Source organism: Meleagris gallopavo, chromosome 10 (assembly GCF_905368555.1).
Source record: "Meleagris gallopavo chromosome 10, MGAL_WU_HG_1.1, whole genome shotgun sequence".
Lineage (NCBI taxonomy): Eukaryota > Metazoa > Chordata > Aves > Galliformes > Phasianidae > Meleagris > Meleagris gallopavo.
Genome location: NC_139413.1, coordinates 3,162,283 through 3,188,076, shown reverse-complemented (window position 1 = coordinate 3,188,076; position 25,794 = coordinate 3,162,283). Strand labels below are relative to the sequence as shown.

Below are 25,794 nucleotides of genomic sequence, written 5' to 3'. Positions count from 1 at the left end.
CCTGTGCGACCTGGTGTAGGGAACCTGCTTTGGCAGGGGGGTTGGTCTCGATGATCTCTAGAGGTCCCTTCCAACCCCTACAATTCTGTGATTCTGTGATTCTGTGAGACAATCAAAGATCTTAAGATTCTTTCTCTCTTTCCACCAAAGGAGGGACATTTATGATTTTCCATAGGTATTTGCCATCAGAACACATCTCAGAAGAAAAGTTGCCAGTCATTTTGGAATAATGACTTCACTACACTGACACATTTTCAAAAAACTGCTGGGGAAAAAAACAAACAAACAAAAAAAAAAAAAACAGAAAGAAAAGCACACAGTTTATATGCCATTCTGGATGCTCTCTGTTGGCAATCAGCCTGCTCAGTAGGCAGAGCTCAGATGGCAAGGACAATCCCCATGGAACCAAGCAGAAAACCCAGAAGTTGCTCCACTCCACAAAGAGGGGTAAACAGCTCTCCCATTTTCACTGAGGTCAAACAGATGCAGAATTCTGAACACAAATATTTGCCACGAAAATACTCTAATGTTTCAGTCCATTAACCAATCTGCTGTGGCAGCTGGTGAACAGTCATCTTTTTAATTAGCCTCCCTTACTGATTAATTAGTCTCAGAGCACTGAGCAGTGGAACCCTGCACAATGCCATTGAGACAAAAGATATTCCTCTTCCTGGTACTAGTTTCATAGCCTTTGGTATAGCTGCAAATAACAAGCTTGGTTAATTTTCCATTCAACTAAAATAGTCTTTTTCTATCTAGGTAATTCTCTCAATCCACAGCTAAACAGCTTCAATGCCATCCTTTCACACAAATAAAAAACGTGGCATCAAGGCACCAGTTTCAAAGCCAACTGCATTTTATCACATCAGATTGGACACAGTGGCTCATTTGTAATCTCCTCCACATCCCATTTTCTACCTATGCTAACAAACTGGCATTAAAAGAAGTCAAGCAAATATTACCTTATTGCTGCTATCAAGTGACAGCAGATTGCTAACCATTTACAGATCAGTTCTGACAGGGTCAGAGTGAGGTGTGACAGAGCATCACGACTGCTGAAAACCACTACCCGTCACATCAGTCGCAAATGGGGTAAACTGTGCCTTGCCACTGCTTAATTTATGGGAGCTCCAAATATATCTCACCATGGAAAAAGTCCACCTGAGCAACTTGAGAGGGAATGGGAAGGTGAACAAGAGCTCCTGTCACACACACAGGAGAAAACCTCCACCACTGAAGTGACCCATACTTGTGCGCTGGCCCTGCTCATCTCCATCTAACAAACAGACCTGACATGACTTTACAGGAACTCTGTAAGTACCAGTATTATCCCTTCTTTATCATCACATAAGCAGTTTTCTCAGTGATTTGCATTTGTTTCTTCCTTACAAAATGGAGAGACATACATATTTATCTCTGCTAATGCACATCTTTTCCCCTCTGCACGGTGCCACATGCAGCAGGGTCAGAAGCCCGTGGCTCACATGTCATAAAGGTAACTGCAGTGAATTTTTATACAGTACAGATTTACATATGTGCCAGAAATGAAACACTGCCAAATCACAACTCCCACTTTCTGAAATTGTATGCAAGGCCTGCTATTGTGCTCCAGTCAAGATTTCTGAGAGGCTCACAGCAATCACCAAGCTGGAACTCAGCAGGAGATGTAAGACAGAGCAAGTGTGGCTTGTCAGTAAGGAAGTATTTCTCAGCACAGAAGTGCTCCTCCCTCCCTGCCCTCCCAGAACCCCCAACCAGAGATAGGAAACATGCCACCATGAGAAGGCTCTGGGATTGGAAATGATGCTCTCAGCAGCCTGCTGACCTCCAGTACAGGGGATGACAGGACTTACCTTTTCGAGACAGTAAGAACAGCACTGATTTTTCTAACTAGGTCAGACATTTTTCTTTTTGTGTTGAACTGAAACACTAAATCAAAACCCAAATTATTCACCCCCAACAGAAAATAGTGAACCAAATATTCCCCTAACAGAAAGGGCGTGTTTGTATCACACAAATGTAGTAAATCTTTATATTGAGATCGTGCTACCATTCACAAGAGACACATTTTAAATCTATCAACACTGTTCTCCTTCCCCAGCAAGCAGTTTCCCAGGACTCACCCAGTAGTTTTAAAGCTCCAGCATTTAATATGTTTCTCTGTGTCGCCCAGAAGATGCATCCATAGATCAGGTATCACATGCCCAACACAGGTAACCCTAACTATCAGTTCAACATAGAACCTGTGACAGTAAAATGACAGTTTTCAAGATTTGTTCCTCAAGTTAGTCCTCTACAATTTGCTTTAGAAAAAAAATTTTGTAGATCTCATACAATCAAATGTGCTATTATAGTCAAGAAATATATTCAAGGAAACTGCCCAGCATTCCTTACATTACCAGGAAGTAATGGCTAATGCTAAGTTAATGACTGCAGCACTGTAGAACGGTACGCACAGCGACGCTGTTTAGCCATGTTGTTTTGGTCACCGGGCAAAGAAAAGCACACCTGCGCCTACATAAACCTTCCTTACAAATCTCCACGTGAAGAGCTTCTTCCATTGATTTCCAGGTGTCTTCACTCTTCCTGAGGCAGTGCAATTGGCAGCTCAACAGAACAGTACTGGTGAGGCTGGATGATAGAAAACGGGCCAGGGTGTTGGGAGAGAGCTGTGACAAGAAGCTAGGAGATGGAGCAGCGTGGGACAGCATGGCTGCAGCTCCAAAGCAAGCAGGCAGCTGGGTCAGGGAGAGCTGTACCAGGGGCAAGCAGGCAGCAGGGCATGGCACAGATGTTGCTCCCACCTCTGACACACCTGACTCTCAGAACACTGCCATCTCTTACCATGTAGCAGTGTCTTAAAGGAAGATGCTCAAGGATGCACTGCTTACTGAAAATTCAGAAGTAGGCAAGGAGACAATGAAACTGCCCAGATGCATGCACAAGTGGAAAGAATCAAAATGAAAGCTATATATCTGATGGGAAGAAGAGTTAATTATGGAAGAAATCACGCACGTGTTCGTATATTGGGACAGCAGTGCACAAACAATGCAGAAAAATCAGTTCTGCTCTGTCATACAGAAGAAAGTGAACAATTGAGTAATACTCACATTACAAAGCTCTTGAACATGCATCTCATCATTGATACATATAAAATACTGCTACCAGAAAGCTTTCAGCAGGACTGGGAGAAGAATATACGTATGACAATCCTTAGGTAGCTTAATTCACTTTACAAGCACACAAAACTGAAACTGTTTTTCTTCAGATATAGCACAGAAAGTTCCTACAAAAAGTCTGACAAGTTCTTCTATTGCATCCAACCAACAACAGGCCTTATCTTTAGTTTGGCACAGTAGCTCTCCCATTCACTTATTTTTATGAACTCTTTCATCCAATGTATGCTGGCTGATGTTATCACCAGTAGCTACATGCGCATTGGCAACAGAAGAAAGCTTATGATTTCAGAATAGATTTATTTCAGAAGAAAACTGAATTTGCACAAATGCTTCAGCAAATCGTTCCATAATTCATACCAGTGTGTGCAGCATCTATCATCTTCCAAAATGCACACCACCAAAATACTTCTACCACGAAAAGGCCAAACGTGGCAAGGTATTTTCAAGGCGTGAGACCCTAGCTTCAAGATCAGATTTGTATTTTAGAAGCTCTCCATTCCCTCCTCCACAGTGAAACAAACATATTTGCCACTTTTGGAAAGCAAGCAGAAAAATAATGGAGGTGGCTTTGATGCAACATACAGCTGACAGATGTCCTGCGAATGGTTTCCAAGGAAAATACAACCCAAGCAGCACATCAAAAAGAAAAATGTACACCATCAAAATAACTTTATTAATTGGTAAAGGAAAAGAAGTCATGATGGCAGATCTCACTCTGGGACTTTTTAAACTTGACCGATGAAGCTGGTAGGTCAGACAAACAGGACAAGCATCAAAAAGATGTCACAACATTATGAAAGGAAGCGTTTACTAGCAACCCCAGAACTTTTCTGTGGACATGTGATTCATTCTCCATACAATAAATCCACCATTTTCTTTGATCACCATACAGATTTGTATTCACCTATTTGTGCCACTCTGACCATTCTTGATACCACTTTTTTTTTCCCCCTCAGAGTGCATGAGCACCCTGCAGTGAATTGCAGAATCACAAAAAGTGAACGTACTCACACCGCACAAAGTTTTTGCCAGCATAACCCAGTGGTCCTCAATCTTTAGATTACAGCTTTAAGCAGTCTGGGACAACACCACAGACAACTTCAAGTCTTCACTGACTGCACTGGTAGCATCGGCGTGCAGAACAGGAATAGATTACTGACACAATCCTCTCAAACCATCTGTACCACAAGGAGATTGGTCTCCTCTTAAGGAAAATATTTCTAAGCTTCTTTTTTAAACAACAAAATAAAAACCACTCGGGTTTGTATTCTTATTTCTTACTAAAAAGTAGGGAAATAAGACACAGAGTAAACGGAAACAGCTGAAAAACAAAGGCATGAATTTAAAAAGCAAACACCTGGACAAGAAGCTGACGTGCTTATTATCAGCTCAGCAAGCGAACAGAAAACTAAATGTCAAGTATTACTACAGATACAGGTCAGGAGTTTCTACTGTTAATGTCATTAGCAGGTACCCCTGGCAGGAGGTAAAGTCACCATCACAACTTCAGTTGCTTCAAACAAGCCAAAACGCTCCACTTTTCTGCTACTTTGCCACCGAATAAAATTGCCACTCTGTAGAATTCATTTTAATTCCTCAAAACAGAGAAGAGGAAAATAAAAAATAAAAAAAAACACTTACCATTGTGATGAGAATTCTGTACTTATCCAGCATTGCCTCATTGTCGTGGCATCCTGCCAGCAGCTGCCAAACCTCTGCCCTGAGTGCTTCAGGAACTCCTCTCTTCACCAGTGTGGACAATCCATTGGGTCTCACCACAAGGTTATTGTGCCTGAGAAACAGAGAACCATTCACCTGTTACATTACATGAACAGAAAAAGTGTTCAAGCTTTCCAGCCATGCTCTGAAATCTAAGAGTCGTCAGCTTTGAACATTTCTTCCACGGGTCATACTAATTAGTATTTGTCAAATGGGAAGCAAGGATTTACAGCGAGAACCGATGGCAAAATATAGTGGTTTCCAAAGTTATTCCAGGGAAGATGAGAAATGGTAATGACAATTAAAATAATAAACTGCAGAAACTGAACTATACCGGTCAATAAAAAAGAAGCTGAATTGAAAAGGGAAAACTAAACTGTATGTGAGATGTGTTTAGCATAAGTTCCCTGCATCGGGAACGGCATTTTGTGAGCAATCAGAAGGTGACTTTAAGTGCTAACAGAAAGATTTACAGTCCTGCTCTTATCCCAAGTTCCAAGAGCACACAGCAAATCACACAGCAGCCCTGGCATGCAGCTTGCTAAAATGCCAGCACCCACAGCTGCCCGTGAGGCTGCACAGCCACCAGGCAATGCTGCAGCACCAGGCTGGCTCTTCCCTGCCCCCAGCACCCCTCAGTAACCCTCAGAAGTGGGCACACACAAACGTGAGGAGGCTGTAACCACACAGATCGAATACTGAAGGCAGGGTATTTTTCACAACTAAGTCCATGCCTTCAGGATAAAACCACTGCGCGCACAACACTGCACAGCGTTCAGACACAGATATTCAAAAATCCTTTCTGAGATAATGGTGTTTACTGCTGTAGATTAAACCTAGGCTTGATTTATTATGACAGTTTTCCTAACAGTGCAGCAAGAAGGCTGTGTGAATTGATGCTACTCTTGCTAAGGTACAAAACGCTTGCAGGAATTTGCTTTGTTATTGTTTTGACCATTGCTATGTTTTTCAATTCTACTGGCAGGAGAATACTAAGAGCTGCAGTTTAGCCAAATGCTAGCAAGCTGCCATTTAATTAAATAACCCATAATTTGACCCTCCATTTTATATAAATGTTTGGAGTACTCATTCTCTGAAGCAGCTCATTAAGAGGTGAACAGTTTTCCACTGCTGTTTCCATTTAAAAGCCACTCTAAACAATGTTCTTTGTCCCATACTCAGAGGATGGTATCCATGATACCCCTGTTGTCTCAAATCACTGTGACTCCGGGGGGAGGGCCGGGAGGCATGACTTACTATGCACAATCCTTTAAAACACAGTGATTAGCTTTAATTTTAAGCATGCAGTGCAACAGAAGTCACTTCAAACTTCATCATTCAGTCAGCCAAAATGAAGGCCTTGCCAGGCCCTGCTCTCTTTTCTGGTATATCTTGAGGCAGGGCACATTAGTAATGCCATGACAGGAAGAAGTTTGAAAGCAAAGACAATATTCACAGATTTAAAGAGTCACACACTCTAAATAGCTACAGTATGATGAAGCATACATCCAGGTATAAATAAAGTACAATAGAAACTTTAAGTTTTGCAAATACAAACTATTCACTGTACACTTCATACCAAATTAACTTGGTTTCTAAGTGGTCATATGCGTTGTGTATAAAACACAAAGTCTGAGGAGTCAGCAAGTAGATAAAATAAAATCAACAGCTAAAAAGGAACATTCCCATATAAACATCACAGGGGTGTGCTCAGTCATGCTAAGAAACAAGACTAATAACCTCCAGCAGCCACTAATGGAGGTGCTCCTTCCCTGCTACAACCCCTCACTCACGTCATACAATCAGGAACTGAGCATGCACTGTACATTACTGCAGCTGGCACGTATTTAGGTAGCTTCACAGCAGCAGTAACTTTAGCAACTTTAGGAGGTAGTGAGGAATACGCTTTGTAAAATAAATTAAAAGCGTTCCACTGCTTTCCAACTGCTTACTGCATCTTCTTGTGCAATTATTCCTTGCTCTGCGGTACCCTCTGAAGGAGACTGTTGGAGCACTGTTTCTGCTGACTCAGTCCATGAGGTTACAGTGACATTTCAATTAACTGACATGGAGTATTTAAAATGCAAGGAATTTTTCACCTAAAAGGCAAATGGGCACACCACTTCCAAGTGAAAACGTTCCTATTTATTTCTTTATGCTTTCTACAAGCACACAGATACTCCTTTAGCATATGGTGCACTGTTTAAAACATTTGTGGATTTTATTTTCACCCATTTCTAGTTTTCAAATTGTCAAATTTTTTTCATGTTACGCTTTCGAGGTTTTGTTCTTAAAATGTAACATAACACTGTTTAAGAATCCAAGTCCTTTATGCATTTCAATTCATCTCAAAAGGGAATATTGTATGAGACTCTGCTAAAGAAAATGCTACTGCTAGGCTTCAAGCTGACTGGGACATCTCATTTCTCATCTTGTATTTAACTCACTTCAACTGGGATGTCTGACCAAACGATCCTCTGACTTACGTGGCTCATGGGTTTTGTGGTGCCAGATGTAAGATTTCAAACCATTTATTAATTCTTTCTTTGGGATGGCCTTTAGAACAAGCCTTGGACAGTCCTGAATAGCTCCAGATCTGTTTCTAGCCATCCCAGAGGAGGAGGGCATTTGTGTATAGGGATCAATCAATTTCCACATACTTCCTCATTTTCTTCAGCACTCAAAATGTGGTGAGAAATAATGAAAACAAAGGCAGGAAGGAGGGGTTCTGCTGAGAACTCGGTGGTGTCTCATCGAGGTGGCCTTTCCACAAGGTGTCCTTTACAGCTAAGATCTGCAATAAAGGGTTGTTTCATCTCCAAACAGACAAGGTGGTCAAGTAAAGAGGGAAAGCATCTTAATAAAGCCTTAAAACATTTTTCAGCTCTTTTTGGAGCTGGGAAGAACCAACTGTGCCAATTCTGGGTTAAGAACCTATGATTATATTTGACCCAGGCAATACGAGCTATTACTTATAAAGACAAAACCGAGTAAGTGGTTCTGGCATTTGCTGACAGCATAAGGTCCTGCAGAAGCAGCAAATTCAGTGTCTTTTTCTCTCTTGGCAAAACATACACTGCGGTGCTTAATTGAAGCACAGAAATTAAAGCACAGAATTAATGCTACTCCAGGCTTACAAATCATCTTACTCTTCACCAGAAACAGTTTATAGCGAGGGTCTCAGTCTTCCCAGAATTTCTTGTGCTAATACGAAGCACATAAAAGAAGAAAAAGGAAGAGCCTTCCTAAACAATTCAATGAAATGTGCACCAGCCACAGCCAGCTCTCCTGTCAAGCAGAGAGTTTCAAGCTTTCTGCACAGGAGCATACAAGGCTCAAAAACAAAGAAAAACTTAATGCTTAAAATCTTAATTTTTATATATAAAAAAAGAAGCATTACCATCTCCCTAGTAATTCTCCCCAGGAGTACAAAATCTTCTCAGGACAATCCTTTGACACATCACCAGTGCCACTGGAGAGTTCATTATCACTCTCTGCAAAATAAAAACAAAGACACAAACAAGAAAACAAAAGCATGCACAGATTTACCAAAAAAGAACGGACATTAAGGATGCATACATAAATGTGTCAGACAAATTCTTCTCACTTATCAGCTTTGAAACAAGAGAGAGACATAGATAGTGTTAGTGGAACTGTAAAGAATGGTTGGTGGATTTGACAAAATAAACGCATTAGTAAATTCACCATAAAGTTTAAAAGAAAAGGCTACAGAAGAATTGACAGGGCTGTTATGAGAGAAAGGGCTGGGATGCAGAAAAGCATTACATGAGGAAAGATTCAAGGCAATCAGCTCTTCATTCAATGATACTTCACAATGTAGAATTATCCAAACGTCACATCCACGCTAAGTTTCACATAAAAAGAACTTTCTTGCAAAACACAGACGATAACACCACTTCATTGCATCCATCCTTTCCGTGGCATTCTGCTCTCATGTGGCACAGTGCTCTCCAAAAGCCTGCTCGGAGCAATGAAATTATTTTTTTAATGAAAAAAAGCTCAAAGTGCAGTAAAATTGACACTGTGACATTAAAGGTCCCACGGTAAGGAACAGAATGCTTCAGATGGAAAAGCAGCAAAATAAGTATCAGAACAAATGACGTATATAATGCGTGCCATTATATATGACTAACCCACACAGCTCAAGAAGATAGCATGAGCTTAGGATAGTAGGCTCAAACAGGCAGTAACAACCCAGTTTTGAAGTGTTTTGGAAGCCTATGCAGCTGCTCACTACAGTGAATGGGAACTTTTTAGAACAGCTCCTGATGCGATCGTGGCTTTGCAGTTATTCTGGGCTTTTTCTAGTGTTATCTGCAGAAATCACTGCTAAAAATTAAACACGAGTCCGATTTTGACAGCACCAAATGTTTAAATGGCCTGCAGCTCTCAGCACCTTTGTTAATGAAACCCAGTCCAAATGAGGCACTGAAAGCCCCGTTATCCTCAGAGTACAGACAGCTCAGGTGTCAGAATGCCTGAGCTTGCTCTGGAGCTATCTCAAGAAGCTACGTCTTCATCCTTGTCATTCAGGCTTCAATTACACATTTCTTTTGTTTACTCTCAGCAATTGCCAAAGGCAAGTCAGTAATGGAAACATCATCAGGTTTTGAATCTGGTAACAAAACATGAGGACAAAAGATAACATGCACTGTATTTCAAGGACAAAGAATGACAAAAATGCTGTGCAGATACAACAGCGCAACAAATGTTTGTTGGGTTTTTTTTAATTGCAAGGCAAAGTATTTAAACATAGGTTGGTTTTATGTTTTGGAACCAGTAAGGCTGTTTGTATATCACATTAGATGACAATAAAAAAAAAAAAAGAAACATTTTAAATGGACAAAAAGCTCCTAATTCTAAAGACTCACAAACCTTCGTGCATACACTAAAGTTAGAGATGGAAACACGGGGGTGTAAAAATAAACAAACAGAAGGATCATTTTAACTAAATTCTCATCAAATTCTTACCATACTAAAGCATTTAGAAAAGAAGCTACACTTAATACTTCTGGGTTGTTATCTGATTCAAAGACAAGCTTGCCAAGGAACATCGACACCAGCCAATGCAGAAAAGCCTTCCTTCCCTCACCAGGTCAGTATGCTACACGACATCCTTCAAAGCTCCTAAGGAGATCAGTGTTACACAGCATAATTATCCCAATCAGATGCAGCACAAAGCTACAGTGCTTCAGCCCTGGAAACTCTTTCATCTGGAAGGCTTCACGGTAGTTGGAATGTATTATTCAGTTGTATGTCAGAAAATCACAGGCCTTAATTAGAAATGCCATATGCTCCCTTTCAAAAGACACTAACGTCAAATTTCAAAATAGAACAGGGCAAAGGGTGGAGAATAAACAGCTTTAAAAATCTCTACTTTGTTTCCATTCTGAAGACTTATCACATGCTCTGATCTGTGCAATTCCTTCGGTATAAATTAAGGGAAAAAGAAAAGAAAATGGATCCTGGGAGGAATTTTTAGCTGCACAAATTCTTCCCTGAAGCGTGCCTTTTTCCCCCACACTGCATAGCATCTATAAGCCAGCAGCATTAGCCAAAGCATAGTTTTATCCTGCCTGATTCTGCAGGGAATGCAATAGAACCCTTCCTCTGGATGTATCATGTATTTTTCCTCTTATTTTTATGTCCTGCCCTCTCAGCAGCTCTCAGCTGCAAATCTGAACGCACACCTCAGTAGAACAGGAGGACAAGGAGTGGCAAGGAAGCAAATCGGAGTGGCTGGGTTGTGAATGTGTGCAACACACGTGGCCTCTGAGGGTGCCTACAGCCAATAATGTCTCTTTTTCTAACGCAGTACACGCTCTTACTTTGTGGATGGACATCCCACAGAACAGCTGCCTAAATTCCAAGTGTCACTTTAATGCAAGCCTGAAGGATAGAACTTAAACAGCCAGCATCACTCTGTGCACGGCTACAGCAAGAATCAGAGAATATCTTGGGTTGGAAGAGACCTGTGGAGACCACCTGGCCGGCCTTCTGCTCCAAGCAGCTCTAGTTAGATTAGGTCACTCAGGGGCTTGAGAGCAAGTGGAGAGTCTTGAAGATCGTCAAGAAAGATGATTCCAGAATCTCTCTACACAACCTGTTCCACTGCTTGAGCAATGATCGCGGCTTAAAAATGTCCCATTGGCTAAGTAGAATTTCCCACATCAGATGCCTGCTGCCTCTCAGCACGTCACTGTGGAGCTCTGAGTAGAGAATGGCTCCATCTTCAACTCCTGATGCAGTGCTTGTAGATAACGATAAGGTTCTCCTCTGGACAAGTTTTGTTTCCCATCCTCAATAAACACAGATCCTTTAAATTACCATTCCAAGCCCTTCCTACTGTAGCTCTTGGACCACCTCTCCCAGTTCTCAATGCTTTCTTTCTCCAACTTACACCAATTGTTTTTTCTCCTAAACAGAGTAGACAATTTTAAAAACAATTTTAACATATCTCACGTTAAAAAAGAATCTTTGTCCACTTTTTCTCTCAAAAGACACGTTCTCAGTGCTTCTGCTCATTTCTGCCTACTTCCTCCAGCCTCTCTCCAACTGGTCTGTATTTTCTCAGTGAGCCACGTTCAAACAAAACGCCAAGACCTCACGTGTCCAATAGAGAAGAATCATGCAGATGCTCTCTCTTGATCATAACCTAGTATCTCTCTGAAATAAAACACACACACGCTTGCATGCAAAGTCTTGGCCTTTTCCTTCCCTTCATGTATTCTGACAGCACGATGCTATCTTCCTGTCCCCCCTCAGGTGCCTGGCAGACTCTTAGGAAAAAGCAAGCAGCTTTGTGTAACAGAATTGTCCATTTTTGGCATAAGGGAATAGATGCCAGTTAAGAACTCTTGCTCCTGTCAACAAAAAAATAGCTGTTAAGTAGGCTTGAGTGTTTTTGACCTTGGTTTAAAAAATTTTTTTTTTTTTTTACTGCAAACGAGGGGGATTTGGTTGGGGTTTTTTCATTTTTCTTAAAAGTTACCTTTAAAACAACACTCTTCTTTCATCCCTGTTTGAAACAAACATTATAGATACAGACAACTAAGAAAGCAGCTCTGTTCCCCTTGAAAGAAGCCTACTAGATTACTTGAAGTACAGCAGTGCTTTAGAAGTCAGACCAGAATGTTGACACAAAATGCAAATAAATTAGAAAACTACAGTGTTGATACCAAGAGTTCAGCACACAAGCAAATAAGTACAATCTAAAGTGAGTGAAAATACATGAATATAGCAGAAAAAAAAATGAACAGGTGGGGTGTGAAGAAGAAAAAAGGATTTTTAATGAGTTTTAATTGAGAAGCTGTTACAAGTGAAATAAAGAGTAGGTGGAACTGAAAAATAATACACTTGGAGCAGCCTGAGCAGGGCAGCTTGTAGGAGAAGGAAATTAGGTTGTAAAGATAGGTGAGAATAGAATGGGAATAATTCAAAAGTGAGAAGTTTGATCGATATGTAGGAGAAGAACAAAAATGAAGGGAGGGCTGACGTTGGCAGCATATCATCAGGGCAACAAGAGACTTTACATGGAATCAATCCATACATTAGAAATGAAAGACGATCATGAGAAAGGCCACAAAAAAAGCAAGTTTCCATTTATAAGGCAAAGGGAAATTATACAGAGCATGAGCCATAGTTTTGCCAGGGAAGACAAGAGAGAAACAAAGTTTAAGTCATAGAGTTAATTCTAATATCAAATAAAGCAGACTTTCAGAAAGATCCAACTTATCAATGCATTACAAAACATTCTGATGGAGGCAAAAAGCCTCAAAATGCCTTTTAAATCATACAGTTATGAAATGATCCTCAGAAAATTTATAATAGGAAATTAATCGAATACAGCACATTTCCTAAGTCAGAGGGAACAATAATGATCAGCACCAGAAAAAAAAAAGGATTTAGAATATAAATGGAGAAAACCTGCACTGAGTCCTGTTAGTATTTAAGTTACATGAAAGACTTGAAGAAAATTTACTTCTCACTGCTGGAGTGCACAGAGAGCAAAAACAAAAATGAAAGCCTGCATCTGATAAGCACTGAAGGAATAGGAGGAAATCATGCCTGTCCTTCACTGCCACTCACATTCAGACTGCATAAATAACGGCTCTCACACAATAATGCAGCCTGTGCAGTATCTCTCAGCATCTATGTCTCCACTTTGGAAAACAACCCCATTGGTGCAGTGAAATGACTAGCCAAGCTGCCATTTTCTTCTCAATACAATAAAAAATTCCTCAGTTCCACATCACATAGTCTGTACATAGGCACCGACTCACTGTCGTACAACAAAATTAGAATTCACAGCAATAAACCTCAACTCTTCATCCAAGTCTGAGTGCAGAAGTGTGCAAAGATTTTACCCTTTTGTAGCAAATGCACAAGTGGGCCACTATGACATCTCTGTATGTGATGTAAAAGTGCCTGAAGCTGAATAAAAGAGCTTCAGTTCAGTAGTTTTGCTCCCACACAGATGACAAAGCCAACTCAGCGCTGCTCAGCGGAGGTATTCTTGTAAATACAAACATCTTCCACATGTACTGTGCTGTCTGAAAACTGACATCCTTGAGAACATGCAGGAAAAAAAATCAAGTGTGAGATGCTGTCACACTTCTAAGACAGTGCAACTCACCATTCAGTGTGACTGAGCTTTAGCATTTGCAGATTAATTCCCTATTTGATATTTACCTCTGAAACTGAAATGGAAAATTGGGGAATCTCAGGGTTGTTTCCATTTCACGTACAACTGTGCAATTTCATCACAATCAGTACTTCATTTGAAAGTGCAGAAGTGCTTCAAGTTGAAGCCATTTTAAATATTTGCCTTTTTAATGGAAAGCCCATACTTGCATGAATAAATGTGAGTATGGTTGTAACCATCAATAACAACTTCCATCATCCAGTGCAGATTAAGAAAAGTCCTCTGCATCTTTTGTTTGCTAAAGTATACATTAACAAACTGCTCACATCCCATCTAACCAACAATTTTAATAACAGAAGTTAACTCCTAAGGCAAGACAACCCAAGACAGTGGACAATGCAGTCCCTCAAATGACATCAAGGCTGTTTTCATTTGGAAGTTACAGATCCACATTTCTTCAAAGCACTTGTGTTTTAAGAATCTCTCTGACAGAACTTCAAGCAAAGGTTAACTAGTATCTGTCAAACAGAAAAACAGCTTAATAAATTTAGGATTTGTTAAATTTTAGTTCATTTTTATGGCATCAACCAAAGTACTCTAAAACAGATTCAGTGTTATCTTGTTTAGGACCCAGCATCATTACTCTGTGTTTTGAGCTAATACAAGAAACATCTCCTGTGAACATAAAGTTATTTTTAATATGGGTAAAAAAGCAGAGTTGATTATTTCCATAGTACTAATGTCATTCGTCTCACTCATTCATCCTCATTTGTTCACATACTCCCTGATCATAAGCCCCTATTTTGTCACAAAATACTTTGAATAGCTCTACTAACTCCTAAAATATCACCTCCTCTATTCTTCTGCCTTTTCAGTTCCTGAGAACAGCCTCTAACCACTCACAACATTTGAGCGAGCATCTTAATTTAGCCTCAATGATCAGCTCTGATCATTTAGCATTGCCCACTCCTCAATCACTCTACCCATCCAGTCTTCCTGGGCTGCCAAAAAACATTACTACCTCAGATTTCTTTGAGGCTTTCAGAGTCCTCTATCTTTTCATCTCCACAGTCAATTTTCATATCTCATACATTAATTTCTCCGTTGTTTAATACTTCTCTCTGTACTTAGAGCTAAGGCAGTTAGAACAGAGAGGAAGCATTACCTTGTTTGTTATTTCTTCTCTTCTGCTGCCTTTTCCTACTCCTACAGCTTGATATTTATGTAAACTTCTCCTTACTAAAAGAGAAAATTATTAAACTCCAAACACATTTCACTAGGCCTCTTGCTGGTACTGCGTTGTCAACTGGATCCCAGCCGTCAGAAATGAAGCATCTTTGAACATCAAGAAATCTACTGCTGCAGTAAATAAAACCCACAAACATTACTGCATTCCTGGAAGTCATTTCAGATGGTTTTAGAGCCAGTTACAACTCATCCTCCAGCTTCTTTCCAGAGACTTGGTAAGCGTGTTAACCTTCACCTAACATCAATTACCTGTTTTACAATTTACAATTTAGAATTGTTTTGGAATGTGTGCTAAGTACCCTGTGTTTACTCTGAGTCTAATGGATAGCTTGGGAGAAGAGTTAGTAACCAGGCACTTGAGACCACATAAAACATAAGCAAAAAGTCTTCAGCTTACTTGCAGTCAGTTTAAAGACTCTGGAAACACAAAGTATTTTGTGGTTCTAAACACAACTGCTCCTATTTACAATGACCCTTAACCTTTTAACAGCGTTCTAATTGAAGACAAAGCCCAAAAAGCTGTCTAGTATTCTCCTGCAAAGTCTGATTATTTTAAAAAGAAAAAACACTAGAGTCAAAGAAAGGTCAGGATTCCATCTATCATCTAAGGAAGCCTTCCTGCTAAACGAAGCCAACTTATTCTTCCCCTTTGTATGCTCTCCTTGCAAATCCTTCTGCCAGAAGGAAGTTTCCTCCAGTGCTTCAGCTCACAGAATAACTGGGGAGGACCAGTTCAACCAACAGTGCTCTGCACTTCTTACCAGGTCACACTCAGAATTCCATGTCAGCAATGCAGTTTTCTGCTTATGGATGAAAATTGATACTTAAATCTTTTATTTGAAACTTTTCCAGAAAGCAAGAATTTTCTCATTAGATATTTGATTCTTTTAAGTTTAAACCTGAATTTAAGAGAAAATTTCTTACTAAGGAGTGTACTTCAGAATCCAGATTTTGACAAGGAATCATTAATATTAATTAATGTTTTTAAAAATGCTATCTCCAGAGCAGTGAACCTTAGATGACAGAGTTGCCAGAAAAATCTATTACAGTATAAATAAGTATTAAAAAAAAAAAAAAAGTTGACCCAAAAGATCTCTAAGTAGCTGCTTCACAATCTTTGCAAACATGAGTTTTCAACTGAAAAGCTATGTAAAGAAAGAAGCTGAAATGGAAAGAAAAAAAAGAGTAAAAGCTAAGAATAATATATAGGGGAAATATGTTTGTCCTTTCATTAAAATAAAAAGAACAAGAATATTGAAAAAATGCCTTCTTATGAAGATAACCTTTATTCATATACTCACAACAAATGACATCTCACCAACTGTGTGCACGGAGTACATAGAAAGCAGGTAAGTTACAAGTGAGTCATGCATTCTCACAGCGTTACACAAACAAAGCTTGAATGTAGTGTTTCTAAACTAAATTAATGTTCTGTACAAGTGCGGTATATGCCTTTAAATATATATAAAAAGAGAGAAAAATCCTCAGTATCTGTAAATGGGTACACCAGCCTCTGCTCTATCTAATATTCTTTATAATGCAAACTTGCCATTGGAGCAAGCAGAAAAAAAGCTACGTGGCCAGAGAGCCTTAACATTAAAGAAAAGAAAAAGCTTTCTTCCAAGGCTAAGACACTGTAAACTCAAGGTTTTTTTCCATCATCATAATTAGTACCCTGAAAAGAAAAAAGAAAGAAAAAGAATGAAGAGATTTATTTAGAACAACTGGCAGTGACTCATTTAACCTGCACATCCACTAGGACAGATAACTTCTAAGCAGATAGTTCTAAATGCAGTTTCCATGAGAACAGAGTCACATCACGGTATTTTTATGTCTTCTCTCAGGATGTAATCCACGTTTATAATACGGAAACTAGCATTAGGAAGCTAAACCAAAGTTAAACTTCGGTTCATGCCTCATATGAACTCACAGCCTATAATAAAATATAGCACCAAGAGGACAATAGCTTATTATTAATTATTACTAATTAAGCTACATTCATCAAATTCTACAATAGCACTTTTACTCTTCTTGGTGAGAAGTAATATGGAGGGGGAAGAGAAAAAAAAAAATCAAGTTATTATTTGAGTCCTGTCCTATCTAACAAGCTCCAGAAAGCATTCTGACTGCCAGAGCACAAACATCCAGCAAGGAAAAGAATACCCATAAACGTTGAGCTTCACTACACTGAACCACAAGACCCAAAGGTCAATCTGAAATAATTCCTGCTATAAACAGTAAAGCATTCTCAAGTAACAATTTAACATAAAAGTTGCATTCGAGATAATGTTATTTTTGCTTTTTAGAATTGACAGTGAAATGACAGTGATAGTCAACACCCACCCTGCCGAATTTGAAGATCAGTTAGCTATGTTTTTTTAAGCATGGTGTCACCTGAGATTTGGGTTTTCTGGTTTGTAAACAGAAAGGAGTAAATGTATCTGCTGCTCCTGTGTTAACCACAGGGTTCTGACTCCCACTGCATAAACGGATATTCAACTATTTACAATCAAGTACGAATCTAGAAGGAATTTTTCCACTGTAATGAGCAAAACCTTTTACAGTACTGACAGAACAATGCCAGAAATCTCAAGTGTAACTTTGTAGAACTATCACAAGTTGTGGAAGGTTGGATGTCCTAATGAAAGAAGGCCCCTTGAGAGCCTGTTCTGAAGGCTATAAGCCAACCTTCAGGTACAAAGGGACTACAGTAGGCCAAGGGCTTTCAAAAACAAGAGAAAGATTCTGAGCAACCATTAGCCTTGGAGGAAGAAGGCAAATACTACGTGTCCATCAACAGCAGCAATCCACAATGCACTCACCGACTGAACCTAGAGGTATTTTGATTTGTAAGTGCAAAAAAACTCATAATCACATGCTTGACATATAGATCAGAGGCAGGAGAATTCCCTTTATGAGACTGTTACCCTGTTGGTTCTTTTCCTGCACACAGGCATCTACAGCCAGCCATTTCAATGCTGTTCTTTAGCAGCACAAAGGCAAATGGCTTCTTATCAGATGAAAAACACTCTAGCAAAGGTTTTCTATCACATTAGCAGAGCACAAGTGTAGCAGTAACAAATTTTGAAGCATACAGAAAAATAGCAATGTATAGTCTGATGCTGCTATTAGAAGAACTCCAAATAATAGGGTTGGCAAAAATGCTATTGCTCAACAAACTGCTGCCAAAAGAAAGTTATGTGTGAACTTGCTGCCCAGAACAGCTGTATTTCTATTGGACACAAATAGGAAGAATTGAGTAAACGATCAGCAAAATATAATGGTACTGTCTACAGAAACTACAAGTGCTTGCTTATTTATTCTTACCTTCTTCTGCCTCATCTTCCTGGGATGATACAGGCCCCCCTCCACTTGTTGGGCTCAGCAGTTGCTCTTCTCTTGCAGACTCTCTCTGTAGGCTGGCAACTTCATAAATGGGATCCCCAGCACTGGTGTGGCTTTTTCCTTCAGACTAAAACAAAATAGGTGCATTTATTAGGACCTCCTACTGACAATTCCAACTCTAATAGTATGCCAAAATCAACCCAAAACACACAAATTTCTTATTGCAGCTAAACAATAGTTTGGGCAAGACTCCCTCAGATTCCTCTGCAATGGCATATGTAGGCCGGCTGTAATATACAGCTGTGTTTCTCTTTTGAGGTTTATGGTCCAAAGATGCAAATAAAACTGCATTATTTCCAATGCTGTCTCTTTGCTTCTATTTTAATTACCGTGCTCAAAAACCTTTTCCATTTAAATATAGAGATGAGGGCAAGGAGAAACTGCAGCAAAATAAAAGACGAGAGAACAAGCAGGAAAAAAAAAATAGGGTAACCGACATAAGCACAGGAACAGGAATCGACTGCCTTAGAGGAAAAAGTTAAGGGTTTTAGTAGGTAAAGAGAAAGCTAAACAACAAATCCTAATGCTTTTTGAAAGCCATAAGTTGAAAAGCTCCTTACTGTTTTACTCAAACAAAAACGACAGAACAATTTAGCTTTATTTCAGAGCAGAATCTGCAATACAGTCCTTTCAATGGACTTGTGTTCGTAGCCTGAGTTATCTATTTGTAATATTTATGTATGTATTATATAGATACATGCATACTGCCCATACATTATACACACATGTATATATAAGCTTGCATGGGTGTGTGAAGGAACTGCACATATATGTCAATCTCACAAATTAATTATCTTGGCAATTTGAGAGCTGTGCTTAACTATACAGAACTGAGGGCAGAACATTTTCCCTAGAAAGCACTTCATTCTGTAACAGCAGCTTTTATTCTTTTCACCTGCCTTTGTGGGAATTCAGTAACTCTCAGGGCAAAGTTGGGGAGCAAGGAGAAATGGTTTTAGTTTTAATTCCAGGTGGAAAAGTTCAGAGCTTAATTTACCTCTTTTGCATTCAGAGGAGACTTGTGTGAAAAAAGATACCTACATCCCACTGGATGCTGCAGTGTGAGTTTTTGAAGGAAAACCAACAGTAGCTTTTCCTCTGAGCTCCAGCTCTGAAAACAATTATTATCCAGTGACATGCAGTGATTAATATACTCACAGAGAGTTACACAAAATTGAAAACTAATGGTTATAGTAAATGAACTAGAACCAAAACTCCTTCTGTTTTCTTATTTGTGTTCTTATCTAATCAGTTCAAATAAGGTAATTTTCTGAGGATATTAAGAACATCAAATTATCCATGAAAATAAAGGAATACGGTCTCAGAGTGTATTCAATTAGATTCAAATGCAAAACTAGGAAGGATTTGGAAGACAACATCATGACACCTTTTGCTGGAGATGAACGACTGCTGAACAGAACTGGCATTTCCAGCAAGCTGCTGACATTGCTAAGATAGGTAGCTTAAACAGGGACAGCTTGCACTATTGCAGCTTTCACTATTTTGTGACGAACCCAACTCTATTTCAAAGACATTAATCATTCAGATCTGCCTCTTTTAAAGCTGATACTCCCAGAAGCAGTCAGTCACGGGGCTCCAATTAGCAGCCAGTTTTGCTGACTGAACTTCTCAAAGTGCTTAATGAACTTTGGGATGAAAGCATAAATATCCTGTATGTTTTTTTTAAACATTCAGCAGGATATTACAGCCATTATCCCCGTTTTACTTTCACAGAACACTTTTATCATGCAATTACAAAGCACTTGACTAAATTGATACCTCCGAGTGTTATTCACCATCATTATCTGCAGCTTTTATTTGAGCAGGAGTAAGGCATGAGGTACTATGGGTTTTGCTGCAGCACACACAAATGACAAGTCTTTGGTGCCTTGCACATGCTCTGGATGACTGCAAGAGCCACCTGTATACAACACAAGTAACCCTGCACAATGCTAGCATTATTTGCCATGAAATACCCCAGGATTTGTCGTCCTGCACGGAGAAGCCACCTCTCTTCAGAGCTGATGTTACCAACTTGCAGGTCTGCTTAAATCCAACTGCTTTCTCAAACGGTGCCCAAGTGGCTGATCCCAATGCCAGCTGCATAGCTGCTTCCAAAGGAGGAAGAGTCCCGAGGGATGGGCTCTCATAGAGCTACATGCAGGAAGAGCTGCTGCAACACAAGCTGTGCAGCCAGTAACTGGATGAATAAACAGTTGCTACAGCTCAACCACACAGATCCTGCCATCCATAATCTGAGCCTCATCTGGGAGAAAGTTTAACAAGATTAAATATGTTCCTCTTCTCAAAGTCTGCAGAACAGCTTCTCAGGATTCTACACGTGTAAGAGAAGCTTGTGGTTTTTAGGGAGAGAAGGCAAGCATGTTTTGTCACACTGTAAGGGGCGAGAAAGGAAAAAGAACACATCTGTACTACTCAAAAATGATATATTGTAAATGACTTACTGGAAATCTTAATTGATTATAGATGAGTATCGAACAGTTGAGAAAGCAGCATCTTCAAATGCATTTTCCTTAAATTTAAAATGTAGATACTCTTAACATTTACATATAAGAGGGAATTTAAGAAAATGTGAGAAAACCAAGCTACTATGCTAATCTCTAGAACTACATAAAGAGCATTTCACGAGATTTACTTACTAGATGTTAAACAGCTACTATTTTTCTATATCACATGAACACAGCCTGTTCTGCGAGACCCATTACTGCGCCGCACAGAAAGATGAGAATTCAAACGTTCACACTGAGCTCAGTAGAATTAAATCACTCCCGTTTGGTTTCATTAGTCAAAGATGATGGATCATTATTCCAATGCAAACGACACTGTTAGCCTCTGCTGCTCATTTTTTGAGCTGAAACTCCAGCATAAATCTTTGGAGAAAGCAGGTCAATACTCGCTGCACAAGGATGCAGTTGTACAGCACCCAGCTGATGATGGGAAGACATACACACTTCATGCATTTCAATCCTGCACTGCTCACAGCACTGGGTCTTCAGTATTCTGTTCAGTTGGGAGCTATTTTACAGCCATTACCAGATGAGATGGATATAGCATCTCTCAGTGCTTGAGGAAGTAGTAAATGCACATTAATCACACAAACACAGGACTGGGAAAGCTAACAGAGGGAGTACACTACTATGCATTAAGCTTCATCTTCACCACTTCTCCTCTCCATACAGCGGGGTGTTTTTTGTACACCTTCAAAGCTGAACTCCAAGGAACAGATGAACAAAAGTATTTCAGACAAATAGCACGCAAAAAACACTTCTTTACTCTTCTTTCAACATTTCCTAAGGTTACAGTCACCAGTATGAACAACACCAACCTACCCTTTGAAACAATAATGCCCCTGCCCTTCACAAAACCCTAGGGCAGTGAAGGATGTGAACTCAGTGCATTTTAAATATTCATCAGCAAGCACGAGTGTGAAAACATAACTTCTCCATGTGTCTGGACTTGCTTTTTCCAAATAATTTTTCATGTACCTCTTTCGAAAAAACACAGAGAAGCTCACCTTCTCAGATACCTTGAAACAAACTGTTAGCAATCAGCTAACTCTTTTAAACCACTGCCTTTAACTGATTACATCCTTACAGATGCATACGTTCGCATTTTGAACCTTAGTACCCAGGATTTCCCTTTGTTAGATACCAGTTACTCGTTGTAAAGTCAGCTGAAGCCATTTCCTGATTTTACCAGTCAAATGGACTTGCTTCAAATGTCTGCACATAGCTCAGAATGTAGGAAATTATGGAGAATTCAACAGATGTGTCTAAAACTGTTTAAGCCCACAAAGCCTTATGATACATATAATAATGCAGTTTACAAAGAGCACTGAAGAACAATACATGCTACTTAATTATGCATTTAATCCTTGCAGCAATAACTAGCTTAAAAAAAATAAAATCGACTGAGACAAAGGTGTCAACATTATGAAGGTCAAATTAAAAGAAACAAAACAAACATTCCCAGCACCAACTTCTCTTTAAAAAAATGAGCACACAATACCTGTTTCAGCCTCATATAGAAAGTCTCTGTGAAGGTTTTCCTGCTGAAGTACCAGAAGCGTTCGTTGGCAGGATAGACGCGCACAACAGTCTCCAGCAAAAATCTCACTGGTTCCACTACTTCAGTAACAACCATATCCACTGCCACAGTCATGTACACACGCTTATCTGAAACACAAAGATAAGTCACATACAGAAAAAGCTGGCAAAGAACAAATTCCTTAGAACAATAAACAAGCGAGCTGCTGCTCAAATTGAAAACTAACTCAAAGGAACACTCTAGATCCTTGTTTATCTCCATGTCCATACTCTGTCAGTTATAAGGATTAGGAAGGACATGGAGCTGTTGGAGAGGGTCCAGAGAAGGGCCACAGAGATGATCAGCACCTCCACCATGGGGACAGGCTGAGAGAGCTGGGGTTGTTCAGCCTGGAGAGGACTTTGAGGAGATCTCATAGCAGCCTTCCAGTACCTGATGGGGCCTACAGGAGAGCTGGGGGGGGGCTTTTTAACATATTGCATTTAGCAACAGGACAAGGAGAAATGGCTATGAATCGGAAGAGGGTAGATTTAGACTGGATATGAGGAGGAAAGTCTTTACTGTGAAGGCAGTGAGACACTGGAACAGGTTGCCCAGAGGCTGTCAATGCCACCTCTCTGGAGGCATTCAAGGCCAGGCTGGATGGGGCAACTTGGTCTGGTGAGAGGTGTCTGTGACCATAGCAGGGGTTGGATCTAGATGGACTTAAAGGTTCCTTCCAACCCAAACCATTCTATGATTCTATGACTAAAGAAGTTTAACCTGCCCCTTTCCCATTCTATGGGTCAGATGATCTTTGTAGCAGCAGTGAGCAATGCTATTTTTTTCTCCCTATTATACCTAAGCATAATTCAAAGTAGAGCAAAATACACAACAACCAGAAGATGAAGCAGAAATAGTTCAAATGTATTTTGTAGATTTAGAATGCAAGAAAAAAATTATGTCTTTTGAAAACATTTATGAAGTGTAGCAACCATCGTTTTGAAACAGAATTGATATCCTCCAGCCAGGAAGCACAGCTTTTTGAAATAAACACCGAACATCAAGTTTTGAACACCTTGGCTCTCATGTTCTCGGACCAAAGAGGCAAGCAGGCATTTAAAAACTAAATACACATTTAAAAACCGAACACAACAACACACACGAAGTCATATCATAAAGTGGAAACTGTGTCAAGCTTCACAGCAAGTAGTTTCACACAATAGTCTACATGCTACTAGAAATAATGTGATTTGAAAAAACAGCAGGGCAACAGCAACACTGACTGCATATCCTTGGATATGCTTTTATGTCACTGATGGGTGCTCTGTCTTGGAACATGAAACAGACTCCAGATTTGCATTAAAACTTTATATCGCATCAGAAAACATCAATTCCAGCAACAAGGAAGCGTGCTGTAAATGCAAGTGCTTCTGTGCATCACTTCTTCAAAGATGAAGGTCATGTAATGCTACTTGTAGTCAGCTCATCTTCAAGTTAAAAGAAAAACAACAGCAATGTTTAGGTTTTATACTACTCTGCTGGTTACAGAATGGGGAAAACTACTGTATGCTTAGGGAGCAAAAATCCAGATAATCGGGGAGCAGGAATGTAAGGTCAAACACTAGCTTAGTATCTCTAAACCTGCAACACATAGGATCTACATACAATTATTCACATTTCTGTGTTGCATACGTATGTACAGAAAAGTTCTGTTTCCAGTCACAGATGCTCAGAACATGATGATGGTGTGTGTACTCAGACATACAGATCCTGATTCCCAGGAAAAAATATATGCATCAAACTTGGGTCATATAAAAAATACATAAGTCAGATTAAATTACCTTTAGGTGTTTCCTCATTAAGTACTAGAAACATAGGTGCATTAGGATTCCATAGTCCAGTAATTACATAAGCCTTCCCATCAGAGCTTTTTCCCATGGATTCCTAAAAATAAAAGAGAAAAAGGATTTCATTAGAGATCAAAAGAGACAGAGTGTGGGGAGGGAAAACAGTCCTAGGAATTTAAGAATATCATTATGTTCATGTTAGAGAACACAACCCAAAGTGAGAACACGGTATAATGGACTGGAAAATGGCATAGGGAAATGGCAAAGAAAGAAGAAGCACTGTATACAAGAAACTGAAGGCAAAGATAGCTTAACCTACTTTTTTAATGCTTATTAAAATAGAGGCTTTTGGTGGGATGCCTGCCACTACTGTCTAAGCAGAAATATTATAGGATGATGGAATATAAGAGAGTTCAAAAAATTAAACTAGTATCACAGTATCATAGAATCATAGAATTGTTCAGGTTGGAAAAGACCTCAAAGATCATCAAGTCCAACCACAACCTAACCATAACCACCCTGACTCTCACAGCCCTCTGCTAAGTCACGTCCCTGAGCACCACATCCAAACTGTTTTTTAAACACATCCAGGGATGGTGACTCAACCACCTCCCTGGGAGCCCATTCCAGTGCTTAACAACCCTTTCTGTAAATAAGTGTTTCCTGATATCCAGCCTAAACCTCCCCTGGAGCAACTTGAGGCCATTTCCCCTCATCCTGTCACCAGTGAGAAGAGACCAACCCCGCTCTCACTGTATATAGAGAAACAGTGCAGAATATAATCTTACTTAAGACCTTACTTACTTAAGATCTTAATTACGTCAACCAAAAAATTAGGTTAGTGTTTTTACTCCAAAATTATCTCTCTACCATACTTGCCCCTGAGTTGCTCAGGCACGGACCTTCTCTAAGTACGACAGCAGTTTGCAACTCCAGTCCATAAAAATTTGACATTTAAAGAACCAAGTTTCAGGACAATATGCAAATAAAGTCAAAAGAGCCACATATCTTCAAGTTAGTAACAATAGGAAAGCCTCTATATTTGCATTAGGATAATCTTACACCATCTGTTACTTCCAGAAATGCTTTTTGTAGACCTGCTAGGAACAGTGCATGATCTCCACACATGTACTTGTCCCACACCACTAACAGTTCATATTTCCTGCAGTTTCCTTGGGCAGCTCCTATGGCTCCACCAAGCCTGCATGGTAGCCACTTCGTAGACAAATGGGACTGACATTCCTACTCTGCAATCTGATTTGTAGGATTTGTGGGAGTGACCAAGTTCTCCAAATTTAAAGAGGAGGAAAGGCAGTTGTGAGAAAAACACAAGTTTCTATGTACACAAAGAGATGATCTAATAAGCTATCACATCCAGCAGTTAAATGCATGGAACTAGGGCTGGGATAAAGATATGGATTCAAATATGCAACCTGTAGAGTAAAAACATGTTATATGGATTAATAGAATTCATTATGCTCTGTTACTCATAATTTATTCTATTTTCTATCAATCAAAAATTGAAATGTAACATCAGAACTAATATCAACAAATAAAAACTGTGTTAGCATGCACATAAACGTAACAGCATACAAATATCTTACCTCTGGCAAGAGAATTGAATACCAACAGCTAGAATCATCAGCATGGATAAAGAAGTGGACAAGACAATACTGGCTGT

At 39.6% G+C, this 25,794-nt stretch overlaps 1 protein-coding gene across 4 annotated transcripts in view; it reads right to left on the bottom strand.

Annotated features, from left to right (window-relative positions):
• The window catches only part of RABGAP1L (RAB GTPase activating protein 1 like), a 200,308-nt gene that overhangs the window by 148,252 nt on the left and 26,262 nt on the right, over window positions 1-25,794 (bottom strand). For all 4 annotated transcript variants that reach the window (XM_085231859.1, XM_085231860.1, XM_085231857.1 and 1 more), the window contains exons 9-13: window positions 24,108-24,210; window positions 22,246-22,412; window positions 18,139-18,283; window positions 8,299-8,392; window positions 4,821-4,971 (exon numbers count right to left, since the gene is read on the bottom strand). In XM_085231859.1, the coding sequence (XP_085087985.1) occupies window positions 4,821-4,971; window positions 8,299-8,392; window positions 18,139-18,283; window positions 22,246-22,412; window positions 24,108-24,210 (660 nt within the window). The remainder of the gene's footprint in view (window positions 1-4,820; window positions 4,972-8,298; window positions 8,393-18,138; window positions 18,284-22,245; window positions 22,413-24,107; window positions 24,211-25,794) is intronic.